Source organism: Ananas comosus, linkage group 7 (assembly GCF_001540865.1).
Source record: "Ananas comosus cultivar F153 linkage group 7, ASM154086v1, whole genome shotgun sequence".
NCBI classification, from domain to species: Eukaryota; Viridiplantae; Streptophyta; class Magnoliopsida; order Poales; family Bromeliaceae; genus Ananas; species Ananas comosus.
The window spans coordinates 8,338,675-8,361,292 of NC_033627.1; the positions used below are offsets into that span (position 1 = coordinate 8,338,675).

At 35.5% G+C, this 22,618-nt stretch overlaps 1 protein-coding gene across 8 annotated transcripts; it reads right to left on the reverse strand.

Moving 5' to 3' along the window:
• LOC109712602 (RNA polymerase II transcription factor B subunit 4) lies at positions 1,799-22,612 on the reverse strand. Of its 8 annotated transcripts, none has more exons than XM_020236249.1 (14): positions 22,285-22,612; positions 19,981-20,122; positions 19,754-19,851; positions 19,394-19,679; positions 19,253-19,299; positions 18,840-18,877; positions 18,721-18,766; positions 17,078-17,107; positions 16,367-16,420; positions 15,834-15,902; positions 7,682-7,758; positions 5,303-5,398; positions 2,434-2,499; positions 1,799-2,254 (listed from the first exon to the last, which is right to left on the reverse strand). In XM_020236249.1, exons 2-13 carry the CDS (start codon positions 20,009-20,011, stop codon positions 2,448-2,450), a joined length of 924 nt encoding a protein of 307 aa, XP_020091838.1. In that variant the 5' UTR covers positions 20,012-20,122; positions 22,285-22,612; the 3' UTR covers positions 1,799-2,254; positions 2,434-2,447. The 8 variants fall into 8 exon arrangements, 7 of the variants coding, with proteins under 7 accessions (XP_020091838.1, XP_020091836.1, XP_020091839.1 ...); XM_020236247.1 differs by having other exon boundaries at positions 17,030-17,107; XR_002216916.1 differs by lacking the exons at positions 16,367-16,420; positions 17,078-17,107 and adding exons at positions 3,729-3,866; positions 16,263-16,366 and having other exon boundaries at positions 18,721-18,877.

Genomic DNA, 22,618 nt, shown 5'->3' on the forward strand with positions numbered 1-22,618 from the left:
ACGGCAAGATGCCGTCAACAACGAACCGAAAAAAAAATAATAATAAAAAATAACGGCCGATGAGGATTACGGCGGAGGCGGCTACGGATAACGGCGACGATGGTGGTGATCGGAATGACGATATGCGCGCGCATGTGAGGGGATGGCGTACGGACGCAAGGTGGAGAGATGGGCCGAGGGGGGAGAGAGATGGCATACTGACGCAAGGTAGAGAGATGAGTCGAGCGGGGGAGAGAGAGATAGGTTGGTTAGGGTGCTGTTAGGAGTGGGAATTTAAATGTACAATATGATGCCAAATCCTTCAAAAATTAATATTTACGAAAACGTCCACAGTTTAAAAGAAAATAGAGTAAAATAAAAAGGATAAAGTGCAGGGGTGTTACAGATTAATCATTTTTCAAAAATTTACAGCATGATGCATTTATATTTAGTTTATTTAATTATTTTTAAGATGAATTGAGAGATCTAACATTGATTAACATACTTTATTAGTGCTACGTTTTGCTTACTAGTAAGTTACACATTATTTGTGCACACTTTTCTGCTTACTAATAAATTGTCTCTTGTTTGCTTTAGCTATCTTTTTTAATAATTTAATAAGAGCATAGTGTTTATTTTTCGGCGCGATAGGTTCTAAATATTCTTCCCCTTCTAGCAATGTCAAGAAAAATAATTTACTAGTATGTGTTCCATAGAAAAAGAAATTAATAACTAGTATGTGTTACATTGATTAATCATAAGCTGTACAAGTTCAACTAGCTTCAGCTGCTTCATGTATTTGTGATGGTTGTTTTAATAAGAATTGATGTGACAATACTAGGGTCAGAACTAATTTAACGATAATGATTGTATTAATTTGTATGTGCACCACACTTTAAAGCAAACTTGCTTATTTTTCCTTCAAAAATTTTCTATTATCTTAATAGTTTATATAGTGAAGTCATTAAACTTCAACTAACTAACGATAATATTTACCCTCCGTCCGAAGCGCGGACACTTTTACTAGTAAAATATGAAAAGACACAAAATAAAATAAAAAATACACCAATTGACGAATAAATTCAATTAGCTATGCCGACAGTTGCATCAAGTTTTCTCAGGGGAGGCCGCCAGAGAGGTGTAACAACAGTAATAATCTTTAGGAAGGACGAATAGATTATTCTTTTTCAAAATAAGACACCCCAATTTGCAATCAACACCATCAAACACGATCCAAAATATATGAACGTATCCGAGGATTGAATTTAGTAATGATCGCATAACTAACAATAAAAAAAAAAAAACCGACCTCATAAAAATAGAGGCCACAAGATCAGAATTCTTAAATGTGATCTAAAAAGTGTTAGGATTTTTTATCAAAAGCTCAAATGACTCGCATGGTCCTACAATATTAAACAAGCGATCAGCTCATGTTGACCATATAAATCCTTGATTTTTTTTTCTTTATTTTGATCATTTTTTTTTTATAATGAGACATCCATCAGCACAATCAAACATGATCCAAAATATATTAAGTACTGAAGTTCATAATTTTTAAAACTCATTATCTAGCGCATCATATGACCACAACATGACGAATAAAAAACAAAGAACCTTACGAAAATAGAGGTGAGATACTCTGAATAGAAGATCAGAATTCTTAAACGTGATCTAAAAGGTGTCAAGGCTTTTTGCTCAAAATATCAAATGACTTGTATTGTTAAGCGAGCAATCAGTTCATCTTGACCCAAAAAAAAAAAAAAAAAGAAAAAAAAAGAAAAAAGAAAACAACAACAACAACAACAACAACAACAACAACTTGATTTTTAAGCCTTCTCAACGACCTGGTAAATGGTCTCTAAATATTATAAATTCAGTTTACAAAGACACTTCAAATACTCAAATGCTAATAATTTCTTTTAACTCCCCATAATAGCAACTCTTAAAAACATGCTAAGCTGGATTCATTATAGTAATTGTGCCTCAGTTTACTGCCAACTATTTTTATCGTTTCAGGTGACACTAAAACACATCGCTAAAACTTGATGCCTTCCGAATTTCATAACAAACTTCTCGGAACCAGCTTAGCTCCTACGCCCACTGTTCACGCATAAGTTATTTTTGGTCTTCTTTTCACCTCTGCTTCTATTCAAAATTTTCATTTTTCTTCAAGGATGACTTCAACTTCTCCCACCAGCCAGTATGGCTCATTAGGCTAATGAAGTTCAGACGTCAAACATTCACCCATCCCATAATGTGAAGCGCTCTGATCACTCTGGTAGATAGGAAAAACCACAGTTCAGTCAGCTCAATGCACAGCACGAAAATGCGATATATTCTATCTTAGATAATAATTAGTGAGAATTTGCAGACTTAATTGAATGAGTTCCCCACAAAACTAAACAGACTGACTGGAATAAGATAAACTAGCATGACTGAGGTTAAGGTCTAGACCTCAACTTCTGAGGTTATGATCTGGAAACTCGAGTGGAATCAGGAGGGGACTGATTGAGATCAGACCTGCGTCACATCAAACCCAAAGCATTCAGCAGAGTCATATTATAATAGCACCACCTGAGTTTAATTACACTGTTCACACCAATCAAGAATTTAAGTCAAATCCATTAATGTTTCAAATTTGTAACTTCAGGTTGCAAAACCGACAACCTTGTTAACACCTGCAACTAAGCTTGCGACTAAATAAAGGCATCCTGTTACACATATACAAGTTTGGATTGCCAAAAAAGTGGCTGTCAACATGTCAAAGTGGATTGTCGTTTCAGAAAATCAGTAATTGAATAATGTTTGACCAAAATGCCTCCATCTTCACTCACATACCACACAAGTTGGTAATGAAAGACACGAAACTGACGTCTACTAGCTAGCTGGTTTTCCAGTATCTCGTTACATGGGACACAAAGACCTTACAAATGATTAAACACACGACATGGCTTAAGAAGGTACAAGATCAATCTGAAAAATTCACTATTATTTTAATCCAAAATTGTCCTCTACCGTGTTGCAAGATGATGCCAACCTAGTTTGAAGAATCAATTTTGTTGAGGTCGGCAAGCACCCAGTGTAGGATCATTGGCGACCATTAATACGAAATTTAGTTAAGTTGGACAAGCACCCAGTGTAGGATCATTGGCAACCATTAATCGAAAAGCTCAAGTTGTTAGAATATGCAACAAATTAACTTAAAGCACAGAGTCATAGTGCCGATGGGGGGTTTTTTAGTGCAATAGTCTTCTCCTAAAATTTTATTCTAAAAATAAACCTGTTAAATTTTTATTTATAAATATGATCCTATAAAAGCGGTGAATGGTTCACCACTATATTTCTACGATGGTAAAAGCGGTGAATGGTTCACCTTTTATTCTTTTTCTACTCCTAATGAGGAGTTATGAATGCGGTGAATCATTCACCGCATTTAGAGGTATATTTTTATAATTATTTTTTAAAAAAATTATTTTTGTAATTATAAAAATCGATAGGATTATTTATAAAAAAGATTCGCCGATGGGTCTCGATTGTAACTCAGCCCAACCCGAGTTCCCGCCACGAAGCAGGATGTTGGCCCCTTTAAGCCAACAACCCCTACCCCGAGCACCGGCACAATTTGCAGCATGCGAAAATCGAACACGTGACCTTTGATTCAGATACCACTTGTAGGATCGTTAGCACTAACCATTAATATGAAAAGCTTAAGCTGTTAAAAAGATGCAACAAATTCACTTGAAGCATACAGACATAGCACGCAAGGATCTCGATCGTGACTCGGCCTCCTGCCTCTTCGAACATGACTCGACCCAATCAAGTCTCCCGCCATTTCGAACATGACTAAGCCCAACCCGTCCTCCTACCACAAGGTAAGATGCTGGCCCCTTTAAGCCAACACCCAGCAATTAGATTAATTGGGACAATAATTGTTTGTCGATTATAGCAACTCTAATGAGTTTAGATAAGCTGTTACAATGTGACCTTTTTCATTTGCAGTCTCAATGTGCCCGACACACATGTACACATGGCTGCACGTGTGCACACATACGCGTGCACGCATGTGCACACACGCACGTGCACACACACGGGGAGAGAGAGAGAGAGAGAGAGAGAGAGAGAGGAGAGTTCTTTTACAACTTGCCCCTGGTAATCCACCTTAAATTTTTTGGGCATCCTACTAAATGACCCACACCATTAGAGACGATTTGAAGTGTTTGAAGTTCCTAGAACGAAAATTTTAATAATCTACCAAAACAATCAACTGATCTCCAAACAAAATTTCAACAGCTAATATAGGTACTTGTCAGCATAGATCTATATTAGCCGAAACTTTATAAGGTCGTATTTTCATCTATACTGATCACAATCAGTAATTTTGGTCCAAAAAATGAGGAATATTGTCATCTATTTTAATATGATTTTTACCATCTTGCCCATGGACGCACTACAAAATTATTTCCAAAATTATGACTTTTTGGTGTCTAGAAACTTCAAATACTGCAAGGGCCACTTGTATATGCTAGAATAAATTATCTGCCATATCTCCTGCTGTTTGCTAGAAAACAAATTGTGAGTTGGTAGCTGCGGCATGAAAATATGTCTTAATGAGTAAGAAAGATTCAATTTCTAGGATGTAATGCTTGAAACCAAGGATTGCTCATGCAGCCCATGTTGTACTGTGCCAAGGCCATGCCGGCATGTGGCACAGGGTCATGTCGACACCGTATCAACAAAATGATTTTCTTTTTGACTTTTTTTATGTCCTTTTGAGTCGTTTTGAGGTAAACATTTTTACGAAGGTCCTTCCTTGCACATCTACTAACATTCGGAACAATTAGTGATACCTATTATTTAAAGAGAATAATGATTAGAGAGAAACTACAAATAAGAACATATCCCCCAATATCTTTTTATCATTTTAGATTTTAGTAAATTTACCCACGGTAGTATTCCCTTCAACTTCTTACTCAATTATGACTATGTTTTCATGCATGTATTTTCATATATAATTTTTTAAGTTATTAAGATATTTATAACTCTATTCAGACTAAAATGTATGAGATATAATACTTGAGCCACTTGTATAGCCTTAGAGATATTAGAATACCCTAAAAACTAATTTTTCATGAAAATTTACATTAAAAGAAACCGTGCCAAGGTGTACCTGTGTGTTAGTGCTATGCCCCGGGCAGCATGCCACTGGCACAGGGTGGCGTGTGGACATTGGCACACCCTGTGCCACTGTGCTGGTATGGGCCATATCAGTGGCATCGCAATCCTTGCTTGAAGCAGTACAAAAATAGTAGAAGCAAACACTTACCCACAGGTGGAACACATCTTCTGATGCTTGCAGAATATTGACAGGCAAACTGAACAAACATATCCCATGTCGATTGTTTTCTTGTGACAGAAACATCTGCAAAGGCCAATAATCAGACACAGAATCAAGGGTGGCAATTATGCATAATAACATGAAAATGTCCAGAGAAAGAATTACAGGAATACAACCAAGAATTGAAATGAATAACATTATGTACGTTCGAGTATGAATGGATTTTCATATCCGATGTCTTACATTTGAGTATGAATAAATTTTCATATCTTATGTCTCTAAAATATGTGTAGATTCAAACAACTCCTAGAAATGCTAATTCTGCCACATGAGAAGATAGTTGCGTGATTATTTGTTGTTCTTACGATTCGGACAACTTTCTTCAGCACTTTCTTATTTGACAAAAGCAATTGCAGCAGCATAATAATAACAACAGCACACCCCAACATGTCAGGGTGAAATACAAGATTCACTTTACACCATTTAACTCTTTCTCAAACAATAATCCTAAAAAACATAACTATCCATTCTTCACAAATCCAATCCAAGTCGGTGTGGCTGTAATTATTCAGGTTAGTAAATTCTTTATGCTAGTATATGTTTGTCTGCACCAATTTGACAAATCAGTGGTTATAATGCAATACAAAAGGCAACAAGCTTTATACTGCAAAGGGGAGACATCCTGGTTGATAAGGGTGTGCAAGAAAAATAAAATAAAGAAAACCCAAAGAACCAAACCTGTCAGTTGGTCGCTTTTTGTAGAAAACCAATTCAGTTTCTTTTTAGCTTTAAAACCCATGCGATCCAGTTTAGTAACAAAAAAATTCGGTTTTAAAATGATCAAACCAGTTTTGTTTACTAATCACTATAAAATAATGTATTTGGCCCTGTTCAGATGTAAAAATAAGTTATCCATTGATATCCTATTTGATCTAATGATTTTCTATAGTAATTGGAAGCTAGGAGTGTTATCAAATGTCTAGAATGGAATATCATATTCAGCCTTCAAGTCAGGTTTTTTGGAACAAGATAAATCACATCAAATGTAAAATATGTTATCCTATCAAATTATGAATGCCAAAACCTTTCGAGGAGCAGGACTCAAAACTCCTAGCTTCCAATCACATAAGAGATCTTCATGCCGAATAAGTTATCATTGAATACCTTATTCTCACATCCAAACAGGGGCTAGAGGTTTAAATGAACTGCAGCAGCAGGACCTTAAAAACTGCAGAAGCTAGAGGCAGGGCAGAGTACCATAGCCATTTTACTTTATATTACTTTTAAAGCAAACCAAACCAAACTGAATATTTCGGTTCAGTTTTGGATTAGGTTCTCCTTTACATTCGCATTTTCCGAAACTAAAAAGCCAAATTCATTGAAGCAAGCAGTGAGCACCCCTACAGGTTGACCGCTGAGTAATATCAATTTTATGGTGTCGTAGAAAAGCTTCTTATCATTCCAAAAGAAAATGCGCTGTAGTATGTCACTAAAATAAATAAAGAGAATGAGTTACATGCCGAGTAGACACCTTAAAACATAAGGCAATCAGAAGAATATTTTGGTAGCTTTTTATAAAAAAAATAAACATGGAGAAATAGTTTTAAATTTTATGCTCATCTATAAATTTTGGTTTCCTTTAAAAGAAGAATGAATATATAGATAGATGAAGTACTTCAATAAAATAAAAATAAAAATGAACGTAACAAATTCCAGTAAATCTCCAATGAAGCCCTGAATAAGCATATCAAAAATTTTCTAATTGCTAAAATTTCGAGAGATCTCACCAAATCAAACAAATGGAAGTTGTAAAAAAGGTAAGAAAAAGCATGCACAAACATTAAATCAATTGATTAATAAGGAATTATCACCAATTATGATCTTATGGACATGACCTTCTAGAGAATATCTAGACCAGACATAATATAAGCATAATTCTCTGTGTTAACGCCTCTAGATGCATACGAAATTGTGGAAACCAGCATATACAGGATAAAATACTAAGTATGCTAAGATATATTACTTGGCAATTATTTTTCTTGATTTAATAAAAAAGTGATTCAGGAATAACTGCCATCAAACTCATATCCGACGTAAAAACATTGGGTTTAGGTCTTCATGAATCATTCCTCTTATAATTCAACTGCTACAGAATGAAAAGCTTAAATCTTCTCTCATGATATTCTGTAAAAAAGAAGACTTTGTACGACCATACAAGTCTGTGAGGATTCAATCAAAATTTCCATCTTCTAAATTCTAATCATCAAGAACAAAGTTAACCACCATATGACAAATGGAAAAATTGCATGGAAAGGGGCTAACAGAAGTAGGATCAAATACGATGACCAATAAATGGGAAGCACATACGAGGCGCGGAAATCAACTCCTACAGGTTTAGGCAGTCGCAGAAAACTTCGTGACTGCAAATCAGATGCAAAAACTGCCTGCAAATTTAGTAAAAGATCGATATTAACAACAAATTATTTGCAAACACAGAAAGAATATTCTATAAAACTAAAGCCTTTTGAGTACAAAGCAAGCGGAAAACAAAGATTTCCAATTTAGTTCTACATTACTGACAAGTGACAACAACAATCTTCTGGAAAAAGTAACAACAATCATACTTCTCAGATGTTATGGATGCTAGAATGCATTTGTTAAGTACAAGGCTGCAGGAAGAAATATAAAGAAACCAAGATTGTTATGAAGCCAAATTAAAAAGTTAAGCATGTTTCGATGTTGACTTAACTATTCGATGTTTGCTTAACTAAAACAAAAGGGCAAATGCAAGAATGCAACAACACATTTCATGAGTATGAGCATTTATAGTTAATGTGTTCCTCCTCATACAGTAGTTTTATATGATCATATAGTGAAAACCCTAATTCTCGAGTTATGGATTATGGGAATCTAGTTACTAGCATGTTACATATCTCGTGTCATTGCTTTTCCTCAAGTTGGGCATTACGCCACTGATCTTCTAGAACTTGTGGACTTCACATAATAATAGACAACTGTGAGATCTTGTTAATCATAATTCATGACTACAGCTTGTAAGAATCAAATTGAGCTCAATGAAACACATTATGCTGAGTCGCATCCCTACGGGCCTTGGCCCTTGCTCAATGAAACACATTATGCTGGGTCGCATCCCTACGGGCCTTGGCCCTCTGAAGTTATAACCACGCAGTTGTGCAATAAACAAACCACCTACAATTGAGAGCCCAAGTGGGTCGCGTGCAAGTATCGACATCCCACTTGGCACCACACAGGCTTGACCAGACCTTGAGTCGGTCGAGTAAATGGCAACCTTGTAGCGAACTTGATTTACATTTGAACAAGTTACTTCATGTATCCAGTGCTTGCATTGAGGCATAATAGCACTATTGTACATGATAACCTAGTATTCTTGTTAGTTGTTATCGTTTATTACTGTAATTCTGTACTATTGATGCCTCGAGAAGACCTAATGGTGTAGGTTGCCCCTTTTGGGGGTTGTATCCACTGAAAACTATTTTTAATAATTGTCATACCCGTGTTTTTGTTGTCTTCTTTCAAAGCCTTCTTCCTTCGCACAAGACCGTAGTAGTGGGATGTGATGCCCCACTTCCCGAGGGGTCATCCATTTTAGTACTACTCTAGCCCTAGCAGTCTTAAGCATTAGCTATGTACATTGGGGTTCCACCACCAAGTCTCGTTCATGCTGGGGCAAGTGCTATCTAACTTATGATCTCCTGTGAGACCCTTAGTAGTCCTATATATAAGATATAATAAGGTTAAAACTTTTAACCCGGCTATAGCATGTTGGGCGGTGGTTAGACCTAAAATGTTAAGAAGGTTAAGCACGTTAGAACTAGAGTAGTTCTAGGATGGGTGACCTCTCTGGGAAGTGGGGTGGTTCCCAGCTAACGACTGTTGTGAGTGGAGAGTGGCTTCCTATAAGATCGGCTAAGGCTATCGAGATGAGTCTCACATTTTCTGGTGCTTGTAAGTTTCTAAACTCGGCTATAGCATATTGGGCGGTGGTTAGATCCAAGAAATTAAGAAGGTTAAGCGTGCTAAAACTGGAATAGTTTTAGAATAGGTGACCCCACTGGGAAGTAGGGCATCATAGTTGGTACCAGAGCCAATTACGAGCCGAAAATGTGAGATGAGTCTCGGCTGAGTCGGGTTATACAGCAGGAAGAGCGAGACTCTAATGTTGATGACTATTGTGGGTAGAGTGCGGCTCCCCTATAAGGTCGGTTAAGACTAGCGAGACGAGTCTCACATCGCTTGGTACTTGTGAGTCTGAGCTCGACAATAACGTCAGGACCTAAGGGGTTGAGAATGTGAGACCTTAGCTAGTCCTATATATAAGATATAATAGGACTAAAAACTCTTAATCCGGATATAGCATTTTGGGCGGTGGTTGGGCCCAAGAAGTTAAGCGAGTTAAGCGTGCTAAAACTAAAGTAGTCTTAGGATGGGTGACTCTGAAAAGTGGGGCATCACAGGTGGTATCAAAACCAATTACCAGCAGGTAATGTGAGATTAGTCTTGACTGAGCCAGGTTATACAGCAGGAAGAACGAGGCTCTCATGCTGATGACTGCTGTGGCTAGAGTGGGGCTCTCCCACAAGGTCGGTTAAGTCTAGCGAGACGAGTTTCACATCGCCTGGTACTTGTGAGTCTGAGCCTGACGAGAACGTCAGGGCTAGAGGGGAGAATGTGAGACCCCAGGTAGTTCTATATATAAGATATAATCGGGTTAAAACTCTTAATCCAGCTATAGCATTTTGGGCGATGGCTAGGCCCAAGAGGTTAAGAGAGTTAAGCGTGCTAAGGCTAGAGTAGTTCTGGGATGGGTGACCCCCTGGGAAGTGGGGCATCATAGTTTATATCAGAGTCAATTATCAGCAGAAAGTGTAAGATAAGTCTTGGCTGAGCCATGATTATATAGCGGGCAAAGCGAGGCTCTTATGTTGTTGATTGACGTGGGTAGAGCGCGGTTCTCCCACAAGATCGATTAAGGCTAGCGAGATGAGTCTCACATCGCCCGGTGCTTGTAAGTCGGAGCTTGACGAGGATGTCAGAGCTTAGAGGGGTGGAGAATGTGAGACCTTAGGTAGTCCTATATCAAGGTTTTAAGTGCCCGTCGGCACGGGCTGTATCCACCGTGCCGTACCGTGCCAACAAGATATCGGCACGATACAGACCCCGTGCTGATGGCATAGCTCAAAACCCTCTATTCTTTAAATTAGTAAGTAATTTCCTCAATAAAGTTCAAAAGATGTGACAAAAAGACATAATAAATACTTAGAATATTTTGTTGCTAAAGAAAATAAATATTTCATTCTATTATGTGTCAGCACACAAGAATTTTTTTGACCGACATGCATCGGCACGGCTCGGCACGCACCGTGCCGTACCGTGCCGGCAAGTTTCCGGCACGACCCTATGCCACGGCACTTAAATCCTTGTCCTATATATAAGATATAATAGGATTAAAATTCTTAACCCGGCTATAGCATGTTGGGCGGTCCCTGGAACCCTAAGATACATCTAGTACGTTATAATAAGCAATTACAATTGTTAGGCCACCCAAGTCTACCTAGCTAGGTCTGATTATGAAACAAATCAACAATTAAGATTCAAATGTAACCCATAAGCATTAACATGGAGGATTTCACATGACAACTTTAATTATATTATTGTAGTAAGTCCTTAGAATATTTTGCTCAATCCTTCATATGTTTGTTTGCATTTAATTAATTGTGGATATACTTGCATAATTCCATGAATCCATATGTTGTCTATAACACGTGACTACAAAGTGCTTTTCAATCATAATTATTCAAGTACTTGGGTGTTACTAGTATCATCGAAGTTATTAGGCTTATTGCATTAGAAGTACTTATTAATTTTCTTCCTGGCTTAAACCTACCGGCAGGATTTGGGTGCGCATGAGCGAGCAAAAGTAGCTAGCCAGCAAACTCAGCCCTTTTCAGAGAAACTACTAACCAAATACGTTTGGATATGTAATAAAGGATGGAATGCTTGTGTGACAATGGGCAAGTAAGGCATCCTAATGGCATGCTTTGGCACGACTTTATTTTATTTTTGGTTGGGTCCCGATAAGATCTTGTAACAAGGATTTAAGAACTGTGGCACAGGGTCGTGCCAAAAATTTGTCAGCACGGTACAGCACGATGCATGCCGGACCATGCTGATGCCTATCGATCACAAAAAATACATGTGTGCCAACACATAATTGTATAAAATATTTATTTTCTTTAGCAACAAAATATTCAAATTGCTTATTATGTATATTTATTAAGTCTTTTTGAACTTTATTAAAAAAATTACTTACTAATTTAAAAAAAAAGAGAGTTTTGAACTATGCCGTCAGCACGAGGAATGTATCGTACCGATATCCATAGATACGGCATGCGCCGATAGACACTTAAATCCTTGTCTTATAATGTTATTTTGAACCTTTGAGGGTAATAATTATGAATTTTGGCTAAGTATTGATTTTTTCTTAAATTTTTCATGTAAATTGCAAGATCTATCCATATTGATTCGACAAGGAACCATATTATGACTATATTACCAAGAATAGAACAATGATTGATCCATTAACTCCTATTCATTTTTAAATTTTTTTAAAAATATTTATTTAAAAATTTGAAGAAAATTGTTTTCTCTTAAAATTTGAATAAAAAATTGATAGATCTATCCATGAAAATTTCTTCAACTTATCTTTGATTTTTAGAAGTTTGAAAGTTAAAACTATTTTCACCGTGCAAAACACGAGATTTATCTAAGAAAATTAAAAATCAGACCATATAATTAGTAGATCAAGTGCATCTATTCTCATATTTTTGTAAACTTTAAATGAAAATTTGTGAAATTTCATATTTCTTCAAAAAAACAAAAGCTTTACAACCTTTAAATCTCTAAAATCTATGGGGAAAAAGTTGATTTATAAATTATTTGACTTAGTTGATAAGTAGATCCAAAATTTCGATCTTTCCTCTTCAGATAGAAGTGGTCAAAGAGGAAATTAAAGGGATTGAAATAAAAATAAATAAATAAATTAAAAATTACAAGAGGAGAGGGAAATAGAAAATTGAAAGAAAACAAATAGAGAAAGAAATATGAGAAGAACAGAGAAAGAAAGCAGAAGAGAAGAAAGAGGAAAGGAAGAAAGGGAGAGTAAATAATAAAAAAAGGAAAAAATAAAAGGACAAAACAAAAAGGTATGCTGCGTGCCCGTGATTCGTAGACATGAGCACGCAGCATGCAGTGTTGTGATACCAACAGGGTATCGCATGAGACAACATGATACCCATTGGGAATTGTGGTACGGACGTTCTCGTTATTGAAGGGCACAGTATGGCACAAGGCAGCACTTTAATCTTTATTTTTGACATTGGATTACATGTCCTCATCTATCTATATACATATATGAATTTAGAGTCAAGAGCCACGTGATACTCTCCCTATAATCCTCTCTCCTCTCTCCCATTCTCAACTATGAGAAATCATTGCATGCATCATTTCTCTAAACATATGACATGAGTCATTCTAATTTTTTAATAACAAGTATAGTAAAATCATAATGGAATTTAAAGATATAGGGTATAAGATATAATTTATACACTTGGTGGATAAAATAATTTCTTATTTACTACTCTATGGTGCTCATTGCCATTTTATAATTTCTTTCTCTAATTCTTTTTCACAATTGACTTTAAAAAATAATTTTAATTACTAATAGAAAATTAAATCTAATTACTAATAGTTCTTCATTTCTCCTACACTTTCATTTTCTTTCCTAGCCAACTTTATTTATGTTTTATTAAATATATTATTCCTTATTTTACATATTTATAATTTTATAAACTTATCTAATTAATTATGAGCATACAAATCTTTTAATACAAATATTGTGATAAAATTGCTTAATGAAATGTTATTAATATATTTTGATCTCAAATAATGAAGCAGGTGACACTTTAGTCCTCAAACTTTAATTAATTACAACTTTCAGGTCGAACTATGTGGTATGTGATATTTTGGTCCTCAAACTTTTTAAATTGTAGCAATATCCTATTTGATGATGTAACAATAGTTAAAATGCAATATTACTTTGATATTAGTAATTCACCCATACTTATTTAAAAATGTTAGGTTGTTGGACGGGATCGGAACAATTCAGAAAGTTCGAGAAGTAAAATGTCATCATACTATATTTTAATGATTTTAATCATTTAATACTCATATTATTAGTCATTTACTAATACATATATCCTTATTAATTAGTTAGTCTTATTAAAATTTATTTCACACGTGTACCAATATAAATAATTTTTAATTAAATTAGTATAATTGCACGTGGCAAGTGCACAATTTCTACAAATATAGCACATGAACCGATCTATTTTTATAATAATAAATATAGTAAAATTAAGGCATGAATCAATATGAGCATGGCACATCTCCAATAAAAATTGTGCCAATAAAAATAAATTTTGGACGCACCCATTGCACTGCATCAAAGATAAATTTCTGTAGTACAATAAATTATTTAAGCATTTTATATTAGATATATTATATCATATTATATTTTACAGTATTAATTATCAAATACTCCATCAATTATCTAATATTATGAACGGTGTATGTCGCATTGGAATGCACTAGGTGCAAGCAAAGATTTCTAATCTCTCTTAGAATTATGTGTGTACCGTTATAAGCATTTTCTACACCGGATGTATATATGTACATGCACCACACATTTAAAACCCTTTAATAGAGATTTTAAAATTAAGTCATCAAACATTAGATTTGTAGATCAGGTATATTTAATTAAATTTTGATATTAGAACGTTAGTCATATAATATAAGTTGCGGTATATGGAGTATGAACATACACCAGGTGCATGTAATAGTTTCTTTTTTCCCCAATCAATTTTACCTAGGTAAAGACACCTCTACCTATTCTTCAATTTGAAATAAATCCTCCAACTTTAACTTTTTAGTTAAAAAAATTATTTATAGAATATTTATCACAACTATTAAGTTTGATTGAATTTTTAAATAAAATAATTTAAATAATTTAACTCTAAAAATACTAAAGTAAATAAACTATTAATAAAAAAAGATTATTCTTTATAATATACATAAGACTACTTAATAGATAGACTACTTAATAGGTTTTTTTATATCTCTTTAGTTATAATTTTCTCAGTCCTAAAAATTAAATAACTATATATCTCAATTGGTTGAAATACTACCTACCCGTCACGAAGCGCGGGCCCTACACTAGTGATACATTAAATAAGTCGGTAAGAACAACTGCATTATCTTCGTATATGTCGTTCTAGGCTAGTTAAAGATGCTCGCAGCCCTAATGCATCAGGTCTAGTGACATTACTTTGGCAGAAAATGTATATAGGTTTAGGAAATTAGTAATGAAATGTATATAGCAGTGCACTATACTGTAGTACAGTAATTTCACTAGGCTTATATTTTTGTGCTATCATTTGTAGGTTTCTTTATTGCCTATTGCAACAGATTACTTTTTAGTCAGTCATAATATTGCATTTAATTCATTTCTTTGCTGCAATTTATGTTATACAATACTTCAATATGATCTTCCAATTAATGCAACAAAAAAGTCATAGATTAGCTTCAGAGTTTCAATTACTCTGAAGATGAATCAGTGAGATTATTTAATTTTTCGATCAACGCATAGCAACATATATTGCGAAAAGACCCAAAAAAAATGTTCTAAGAGGAGCTCTTCAAACTATTAGTTACTCCGAGAATAAATTGCTAAAACCATCCACTTCTCCTGTCACCACCTCTTAGCCACATATACTTTAGAACAACAAAAAAACCAAGAATGCTCTATAAGGAAATTCTAAACACAAAAGTCTTCCTAAGCCTATCTATCACAACAGTATACATTTTAGATCGAATAGATCCATGTTAGAGCTCGTTAAAACAAAACAAAGCAGTAACATGCTGGATTACACAAATTATCGAGCCAATTAAGATTTTTTCCCCTAAATGTGCTTAAAATTATTCTGAACCTGGACGTTATTTGATAAATACTAGAAATACGTAAAGTCTTAATAAATATAGAGACCGCATTACTATTGTTATGGTATCAATTCTCTTCTGTAAAGCTGTTTCGATAAGTGAAGAAACAGTGAAACAACATTATTAGAGTTATCCGAATAACAAGTCCAGTGGCGGTTGTCTCACTAAAGGATATCAAGTATTAGTTTTAGAGTAAGAAAAGAAAACCAAAAAAAGACCTGTTGTTCGCAATATTAGTCAACCAAATAGTGCACAAAATTCCTAACAAGCACAAGCATTAGCATAGATTCAAGGCTACAGACATTTATAGCATACAGTACAAGGAGACGGCACATCATCAAAACTTTACGACATATTATTCTTACTTGGTATGAAAAAGGTGTATAAGAGTAACAGATCAAATTAAAACAACAATATAACTTACTGCAAGATATTGGAATAGACCATCCAGATGTTGCGGCTTCAAATAAACTCCACCAGTAATATACGAAGCCTGCAAATCAATTTATTAGCATTACTCATGCCCACAATATATGGAATTATAATTGATTTAAAAAAATTATCGAAACGCAATGAAAACAATTATCTAAAATCAACAATTTAAATGTTGTGGCATGGGGTCGTGCCGATAACTTGCTTTCATGGTATGGCACGGTGCATGTCGTGCCAATGTGTGCCGGTCACAAAATTCATGGTATGACACACTATCAAGAAATAATTATTTTCTTTAGCACCAATATTTTGTAATTGCTAATTATATAAATTTATCAAATCTTTGACACTTTATCAAATCTTTGGCACTTTAGATAACTGCTTGTGAATTTCAAACAGAAGAGAATGTTGGCATCGGCACCGGGGTTGCACTATGCCGATATCTTGTTGGTATGGTACAGCATGGTGGGCACGGCCCGTGTCGATGGGCACTTAAAATCTCGTCAAAAAGTAACAAGCATATACCTGTTGCAAGAAGGCAGAATGTTGAGGTCCCACAATGCACGAATCGATAGGAACCTAAAAGTTACATTTGACGAAATGAATAATCACCATTGTTGAAAATGTAAAAGTAGAATAAGTGAAGAGTGGATATAAACAGAACCCTGGAAAAATTGTGCGCAAAGAAATCATGTAAAATAAGAACACTTGCAGATTCCAAATAAGGACTACCACTATCCAAGTCCTAACATTATATAGAAGATGCTACTATCATTATGGCACACGTGCATTGACTATCGAGCATTAATAAGGATATAATACTTGTGGAACAAGCTATTGTTGGCAAACCTCAACAGAGCTCATGCAATAACACAAGAGTGAGTGCGCGCATTCAAACATTCATGCCTAACAGAGAAACTAGAACTGACCACTGTAGAACTGATAAAGCTCTGCACAAGAGATAAATCTAGTCTCAGGTTGTTTACTGCTTTATGGTTAGACTAGGAGGAATTTGCTTACATCATAAGCTTTTATTGAGTTTCTAGCTTCTACTGTTTGAATATGAAATGGAGGGAACTAGAAGGGAATGCTTTATGGTTAGACTGGGAAGGAATTCTCTTACATTATTAGTTTCAAGTGAGCTTCTACCATTTGAATATGAATAGTGGATCTTATTTACATTCTTACCATGGCAAAAGGAGGGAGAAAGGGGGAGGGAAGAATTATTTTCTGTACCGATGCATCACCACATCCATCCATCGCAAGCTGAATTAAGTATGAAGATCTTCATATCATATAATTGATCTACAATAAATAAAAGGCTTATTTATAAGTTTTGAACATTTCGCTTAATTTTAGCTTTTAGTGCATAATGATTTTATAGAAGTATAGCAAATAGCTTCACCTCTCCTTCCTCTCTATTCAAGTGGGCATGGTTTTAGTGCACTAATAATGTGGCAATGACTGGAATGTCACATAATTGCCATGTTGGCAATTTTTTAGCTCCATTAGATGGAGCCTAATGGTGGGACTTGAATACAGCACTTGCAAAAGTTTTGAGACTTCAAATGGGCCTAAAGTTTAGGGACCACAAGCGACCTTATTATCTTGAGGCGATCTGTATAATTTACCCTTTGTTTTCAGAACTTGAATTCAACCACTAAAAGACTCCATTCCTTAATCTTTCATGTCCCATTTCCAGAACTGTTATTACTCTGATATCCTAGAAAAATTCAGTGAAAACTGGATTTCGTTTGTCTAAGGTTTTATAGATTTCTAAGATTAAATTTGGATTTGATCAAATCGTTGCCAAGTCTATCTAACATTCTGACTTGAGATCTAACAAATAAGCTCCTCCATCTCTCTTCACAAAACATTGTAATGGACATAGTCTGCAATTATTAAAAATGCGGGAGAATGCTACCAAAGTTAATATTCATAAAGAGATCAAAGGCAGATAAGGCTTTGATACTTTTATGACACTCTTCAATTATTGTGGGAGAAGGGATTGAGATATTGATTAATGATGAGAACCTTACAAAGATAATCCAACAACAAAATAAATATTTTGAAAAAAAGAAAACATAAATGGGCGGATGCATAGTCAGTTTAATTGTATAATTTCGGGGACAGAAACAAGTCAGCATGCTAGTATTGCAAATAGTATGCATCAATGATGCATAGTCAACTTACTCGTAGCCATAACACCTTTAAGCTATACTCTAGTCAAAACTATATTGGTCTCAAAATGTCTTGGAGAAGATGAAACAGGGCATGAATGTCATGGTTGTAGTGGTTGTCAAGGCCTTACTTTGTAAGAACTTTCCCCACCCAAGTTAGCAATATAATTCAAAAAACCATTACATGTATATAAAATTACATAGAATAATGGCATGAACTAAGCCAAGTAATAATGACGACAGGTTACCTCGGTACTGAAATCTATGCCAAAATAGTTGAGAAAAATATTTACCAAAAATTAAAGAAAGTAAATTGTGTATCAGTTCTATGAGATAGTCGAGGCATCAAATTAATAGATAGAACCAATGTATATTAAACTGTTAAAACAATTTGGGAGATATTTCCATGATGGACGGCCCATAATAAGCTAACCCAAGTACTAATCTCTTGCCATATGCTGAATTCATAAAATCCATTAGAGCAGATTTCCACAATAGAAGAAATGTTATTACCCCTAGCTGTTCGATTTAGTGTTGAAAACTAAACTAAAAGTATAAAGATCACTAGCTGGTTCAGTAGTTTTATCAGCACTTACAGAATCATCTATTGAGGACAGTTCAGATGACAAATGAAAATCAGGAAATTATAATGTGATAGGTGACAACTCTGTTAGAGTTCTAGATGGTCCTATTAGTTACCATAGAGCGCTGAGCTGAAAATATTGCATTCATTACTGCTACATATCTGCAAATTCACCACCACATATTTGAAGTCAAACAAGTCATCAACATTGCAAATAGAACAATTCCGTACATACTGTTCAGGTCCATCTGGAGAACCCTGCAGGCATAAAATCTGTCTCGTAATGTTAGTATAGCAAGTTTCAATAAGCATCAGTAAGTTTACAATCAGAAAAATGAAAAAAAAACACAAGATAATGTTTTTCATTATAAACGCAAAAACGGATGGAATGATTATCTAAACCCAAAAAGTTCCTAGAATCTCATTTAAGCCATTAAAAATGGGGCGATGTTCTTATCTTATGTATTCTTCATATAATTTATTCAATCAAGATTTCATTCATACCAAAGCTATATCAAGTAGGCCTTATCATTGTGAGAATTCTTTGATCAGAAGGTGTAAAGAAAGTCTAATAACAACACAAACAAAGCTGACGCCAAAAAAAGCATGAAAAATTAGTATAAATAAATTAGGCAGCAGAATAATTACTCGAGGCTCGGGATGGCGAGCACCAGATCGGAAAACCCTTTGTATATCTACATTATTTCGAATCAAAGAAACAACAAAACCTTGCAAACCCATTTACACAGAGAAAGATACCAACTTTAAACAAACATCTGAAAAGGATACAACAAAGAGCTATGGATAGCGAGCCTGAAAGGAGTGACGATATGCCGTTACCCCCGGCAGCCGCTTTATCAGATCCCTTTGCCAAGCGGGCATCCTTAGTGACGAAATTCTCCAGCCTATTAAGGATGGTGGAGGAGATGGCGGCCACATTCGCAGCATCAATAGAGTTTCGTCCTCCTGCTTCAGCGGAGTCATATATGTAGTCGCAGGAGTTGACGCCGGTGGCAATGAGAACCACTTGATTGTGTTGGTTGAGGAGGAGAAGAGAATTCAGAAATGGAATGACCTAGGGGTGAAAGATAATTCAATTAAAAAGGAAGAGGGTATAAAAAGAGAGAAGAGGGTGCATAGGACAAGTACTTGATTGAGAAAGTTGGAGAACGGGAGGTTGCCACTAGTGGAGGCAGCCCAAAAGAAGGGGTTGGTGTCGAGGAGGACAACAATGAGGCTGACATCATCTGTGGCCATTTAAATATAAAGAGAGAGAGTAAAGGAATTAAGACTTACCAAGAAAGAGAGAGAGAGTATAGGAACTAAGACTTACAGAGAGATAAATGGAGAGAGTAGAGTGTCAGAGTAGCACATACCCGAGTATAGTTTGGATTGGGCAGCTGTCATGACTGAAGCCTAATGCGGAGGCTTGGCAGCTACAGGGCAGTGTTTGAAAATGCCCAAGGTGTACCAAGGAACAAAGGGCTTTAGAGCCAGGCGCAAGCCGCAGGGGTGCACCTGAGAGAGGGGAGAAGCATAACTCTTTAAAATACTTTCTAACAATTGTTAAATGGCACTAAAGACTCTTTAAAATCATATAATCACAATAAACATTTTATAAATAACCAAATAATCATGTTTCCAAAAAAAAAGAGGAAGAGAAGAAAATAAATCAAACAACATAAATGATAATGTTAAAAAAACAAAATAACATGTAAAAAGTAAAGAACAAAATACCTTGATGTCTCCAAATAAAGATTGGCATGAAGTTAACAAGAAATGTACAAACATATAGGAAACTTTTTATGTCAAAAACATATGAATTATAAGTATAAGATCATCAAAAAGTGAAATGCATAACAACTTAAGTTTCGGGGCAAAGATCATTAAAAGGGCATCATAAAAAAGTTAAGGTCCCATGTGATATTGCTACCATTTTTTATTGGCTAAATTACAAAAAACTCTCCTATAAATATCCCTTTTTTCACTTTCCCTCCCTAACTTTCAAAAACCTACATTTTACCCCCCTCAACATTTCATTAGCCTCCCTCCATCAAGTTTCCATCACTATTCTGTCCATTTCTTATAATTTATCCCGGAAATGTACCTCAAAGTGACAAAAATGTAATAAAAAATTATTTTTTTTCTTATAAAAGAAGGTAATTTGGTCATTTTGCCCTCTCCATTAATGTCGTACGCCCCTAAAAACAATATCCTAAAATTTTAAAGAGGCAAAACATAGATCTTTGAAAGTTCAGAAGGAAAAGTGAAAAAGCGGGTACCTACAGGGGGTTTTCTATAATTTAGCTTTTTTATTTTTTTAAACACTAACTCTATATAATTTGATATGTTGGAAGAAAGATTTTTCTTTTGTTGTTATAGTTAGTTGGTTTATAGTGCATTCGGTTAAGTGACAGATGACAACCTTTTTAAAAAAAATTTGGAAGCAAAAGGGAATTATTTTTAAGCTTTTACTTTTTGTTGCCAAGTGATTACTTTCATGAAAGAATTACAAGCAATCCACTGCCGACTCCTACACCTTATAATATAAAAAATTCTTTTTAAAAAATAAAAAAAAACCCGATAAAATCGAGGCCTAAGTGTTCGAGGCTTCAAGCCAAAATAAGTCACACTAGAAATGTTAATTAGTCTTCATTCATCAATCATCATCTCTACCCTATTCGCCCAATTCCCAAATAATATGCGAGAGAGAAAGAGAGAGAGAGAGAGATGAACACCTAGGAGGTGGCACCGTGGCAGAGGAGTCGGCGGGAGGGGTAGAGGAAAACCAAGGACAGGGGATAACCGGAGGAGGTGACGAAGGAGGAAAGGAGCAAAAATAAGCGAGAGAGAGGGGGAGTGGGAGAAAGATCGAGAAACGGAGCGATCGAGAGAGTTCTACAAGGGCAACCGGACCAAACCATAGTTAATTCAAATTCGGCAAAAATCGGTACGGGTACAATACGAATAAAATTCGTATCCTAATTTTTAAATTCGTTGAAAGATACAACTAAAAAACAAATTCGGCAATTATTCAGATACATGATTTATACAGATACTGTACGTTCACCAATTAAAAATTCGGGATCAAAAATTCGACTATTAAATTAAGTTTTTTTCCTCTAGACTTATGCTATTAGCATGAATACTCATAATTCTTAAGAATATAAAAATAAAGAGCTACAAAATTAAGCAGATTAAGTAAAAAAAAAAATAGCAAACTGTATGCCCCACAATATGTAAATAATCAAGCAAATAAAAGATATATAAAGTTCACAATTCCACATACAAGCATACATAAAAGCTTGAATAAACATAAAACATTGGTTCTGAGTCTTGGTTCTGAGTAATTAACCCCACTCCATTGGTTCCGAGTCTTCAGACAACAGCAAGCAAATTAATGGATGTAAGTATGTAACAACAGCTTAATTAGGACTAATATGGAAATCTGGAGTTTAGAGGAAGAGAAGGATGTTTTGGGTGAAAGAAAAACACAACAGCAACAGTATCAACCATATATATATATATGAGAGAAAACTGTTATAAATAGAAATCAAAATTAACTAGGGAGAAAAAAACAATATTGCTAGGATTCTACAAATTTGGCACTCAACATGCAGATAATAGCAAATATTAACTACACTCATAGTCATGGAAAATATGAATTTGTAGTTCTGTACCAGATGAAGCGGTCGTGCGGCAGCGGAACTCGGAACCAGATTGCGAGTGGTGCGCGGCCTCACGGGGGTTCCGAACTTCCGATGCTCCGCCTCGCGGGGGTTCCGATGGCGAGCGGTGCGCGGCCGGGGTGGTACCGAACTTCCGATGCTCGGCTTCGCGGGGCGTTCCGATGGCGAGCGGTGCGCGGCCCGGGGCGAGAAGGGTTCTAAAGAACCCGATCTTGGATGTCGAGCGTCGTGTGGCCCTGCGGGAGCTTCCGATGGCGATCGGCGAGCGGCTAGGGCAGGGGCGAGAAGCTAGGGCAATAAAATTTTGAGCGAGTAGGTGGTTTTT

What these genes read in the sequence shown, in the direction of transcription:
- LOC109712602 (XM_020236246.1), bottom strand. Translation starts at nt 20,011, where the DNA reads ATGACAGCTGCCCAATCCAAACTATACTCGG. An exon ending in GCTATCCATAGCTCTTTGTT is followed by an intron (nt 19,300 to 19,393) that starts GTATCCTTTTCA and finishes GAAATAATGTAG; the next exon opens with ATATACAAAGGGTTTTCCGA. An exon ending in GGAGTTGATTTCCGCGCCTC is followed by an intron (nt 5,399 to 7,681) that starts GTATGTGCTTCC and finishes TGGCCTTTGCAG; the next exon opens with ATGTTTCTGTCACAAGAAAA.